Raw genomic sequence first — 3,132 nt, forward strand, 5'->3', positions numbered from 1 at the left:
GAGATCAATGCAAAATGTTTATCACCTGCCAAAGTCCTCTCCAGCTGTCTTCAGTCAGTCTCCATCCCTAGTCCCAACCCCCATGAGCACTGATCTGTCTCTATAGTTTTGCCTTTTCTAGAAATTGCATGTAAATAGAATCATATGCTGTGCAGTCTTTCGTGTCTGGCTTATTTCACCTAGCATATGTTTTTGCATTTATCAGTAGTTTGTGCCCACCATCTCTTCTCAGCCCCCCCCACAGACAAACAGAAACACATAGTCTTCTCTGTTCTCATGAGCTTTCTCTGACCATTTTTCACCCCATCTGACCTGGTCTTTGGGCCTTAAGAGGAGAGAAGAGTGGAGTCCACACACCAATCAGGTCCTAACCAGCCCCCGGGGGTCCAGGATGTGTCACCACCCCCCCTCCCCCATGGTGGTGGTGGGGAGCAAGGAGAAGTGGAGGTGGGGAGGGGGCTGTGGGCTGTGCTTCCCTCTCCTCCCAGTCGGAGGCCCTGAGCCTTTGTCCAATGAGACTGAAATAAGCTGAAAACAGAGTTGGGTAAATTAAGTCAGTTTACTGAATACGCACCTCGAGTCCACTCAGGGTGGCGGCCTGAACAGGTGCCCTCAGCAGAGGGACCCCGGGCCGCTGGGCCTGTCAGGGCTGTGGGGTCCTTTGGGGCTTCTGGGCTGAGGGGCAGCAGCAGGGCAGCCTGAGGGTGCTCAACAAAGCCAGGCTGCTTGGCCTGGGCTGTCGGGTCTTGGCTGTTGCTGTCCGTAGATGCTCAAGCCAGACCCCCAAGAAGGGAGTGGCATAAAGTAAACACGGTAACTGCAGACACATGGTCTCGGTTTCAGTAAAGAGGAGGGAGGGAGGGAGGGAGGCACCTGGGGACATGGAAAGGGCGGCTGGGGGAGAGGTCTCTGCTGAGCTCCGTGGCCAGCTCCTTGCTAGATGACCCGCCTGCTGCCTTCATACATGCCGTTTTCATTTCCATCTCCCAACTCGGAATCTGGAAAGCAAGAAGATCTCTCAGGCTGTAGAGCCACAGCAGACTGCGGGCTCTGCCATGGAGGGGCGTGCCGTTGCTGCCCCTCCCGCCCCCACCCCAGCCCCGGGGCCAGCCACACACGTGCTGCAGTGCCTGGAACAGTGTGGGGAACAGAGATGGCAGTCTGGGGCTGGGAAATTCCTAGACTTCCCACCGGCCAGGGCAGCTGGACTGTAAGCCCCTCAACAAAAGCATCTTACTCATCTTCAGATCCCCCACGGGGCCTGGCGCTGCAAATGTTTGCAGGATGAAGAGCTGGAGGAGGCTCTCAGGGTAGTGCCCCCACAGGAACTCTTGCTTCCTTAACTTGTCAGGAAAGGGGGTGGGGGGGCTTGGCCTAGGTTGTAAAGAAGTCTTCCAGGGATCAAGTGGCTGGAAGCAGAGGGCCATGTGACGGGAGGGTGGACAGAGAGGCAGTGGGATGGCAGTGGGGTCTGAGTGAGGAGATGGAATGGGGATGGGGGCTCTTTATTCTTGGGGGAAACTCTTGTTCTCAATACATTTCTTTTCCCATTGGCTTGAGTGAGTGCCCCATGACTGTTTGGAAAGTTTTTGACTGTGGAAGAAGGGCAAGGAGTAGGAGCAATTGGCATCCCCCCATCTTTACCTGGACCCTCTCAGCTTCTACCTCCGCCACATAAGCCCCACAAGCTTCCCCTACTTCCTCACTCACCCTGTTCTTTCCCCCAAAGCCAGTTGCCTTGACTTGTGCAAATGGGGAGGTGCTCTGGCCCAGCCTTTGGCCTGAAGGCCCCCTGCCTGCTCCTGTTCACACCTGGATTGATAGCTGCAGGAGGCATTGTTCCCCTCCCTGGCCTTGGGCTTGGCTGTGGGGACAGTCATTCGTGCCAGCTGGGCAGCACTGGCAGAGGGGCTGGGTCACAGACAGGTGTGACAGGTTGTCAGGTCTGGGCACACCCACCCAGGGACTCTCCCCAGCTGCCCTCACCTCTGTGCCACCTGTGCCTTTTATGTGTGGCTTCCGTTACCAGGTGCAGGGGCGGGGTGCCTGGTGAGAAGGTTGGCATGGGCACCACAGAGCCACAAAGAGGCTGGCATCTCTGTGCCACCTAGTGGGCCCTGAGGTTTTGCCTTTTCTCCTCGTTTTCCTGAACTGAGCTAGGGCGGCAGGTCACAGCTGTGACTCAGCTCTGGCAGCCGCTCTTAATAAAGGGCTGCCAACCAGGTGAGGCGTGCCAGGCTGCTGGGGACCAAGGAAGAGTGCGGCCCGGGGGAGGGTGGAAGGCATGCGGCTCTGTGGCTCTTTTCTGGATCATGGCTCTGGCCGGAAGCCAGGTGAGGGCAGCATGTGACCGGGTGCCAAGACCCGCCCTGCGCAGGGCTCTGCTCCACCTCAGCGGTGCCGGCCGGCCTCTGGTGTGTGTGCAGGGCTGGGGGCAGGTGGAGCGGACCTAGATCCACGTTTCCCGGGAGAACTGGCTGCCCCCAAACTGGGGCCGGTGCCGGGGAGGATGTGGTCCTAGAGCTAGTCCCAGATTCCTGAAGTAGCATGGCAAATGGCATCTCTCTAGAGCAGTGGTTCTCAACCTTCCTAATGCTGCGGCCCTTTAATACAGTTCCTCATGTGTGGTGACCCCCCACCATAAAATTATTTTCGTTGCTACTTCATAACTGTAATTTTGCTACCGTTATGAATCGTCATGTAAATATCTGACATGCAGGATGTATTTTCATTGTTACAAACTGAACATAATTAAAGCATAGTGATTAATCACAAAAACAGTATGTAATTATATATGTGTTTTCCGATGGTCTTAGGCGACCCCTGTGAAAGGGTCATTCGACCCCCAAAGGGGTCGCGACCCACAGGTTGAGAACCGCTGCTCTAGAGCAACGCGGCATGGCAGCATCGCAGCCAGGGCACTTGCAGGGGGCGCTCCCAGGGTCCCCTCCGTGGAGACCCCTTTTTAGGCATCACCCCAGGGATGCTTTCCTCCTGCCCTTCGGAGACGCCAGTCTTCCCTGGGCCGTGGACGTCCCTTCCCCAGCTCCGTGAGGAAAAGGCTTGGTCCTCAGGGCCTCCCGGAGCAGAGGGCGGCAGCGGCCCATGCTGGGCACTAGGGGGCGCCCCTGC

The 3,132-nt window shown here is 57.1% G+C and overlaps 1 protein-coding gene across 3 annotated transcripts in view; it reads right to left on the bottom strand.

Annotated features, from left to right (window-relative positions):
* Window positions 1-419: 419 nt before the first annotated feature.
* MARCH10 (membrane associated ring-CH-type finger 10) overlaps window positions 420-3,132 on the bottom strand; it is an 87,252-nt gene continuing 84,539 nt past the window's right edge. For all 3 annotated transcript variants that reach the window (XM_006770276.2, XM_006770277.2, XM_006770278.2), the window contains one exon: window positions 420-998. In XM_006770276.2, coding sequence (XP_006770339.1) covers window positions 840-998 — 159 coding nt within the window. In that variant the 3' untranslated portion in view covers window positions 420-839. The remainder of the gene's footprint in view (window positions 999-3,132) is intronic.

The sequence above is a fragment of the Myotis davidii genome, unplaced genomic scaffold (assembly GCF_000327345.1).
Source record: "Myotis davidii unplaced genomic scaffold, ASM32734v1 scaffold684, whole genome shotgun sequence".
NCBI classification, from domain to species: domain Eukaryota; kingdom Metazoa; phylum Chordata; class Mammalia; order Chiroptera; family Vespertilionidae; genus Myotis; species Myotis davidii.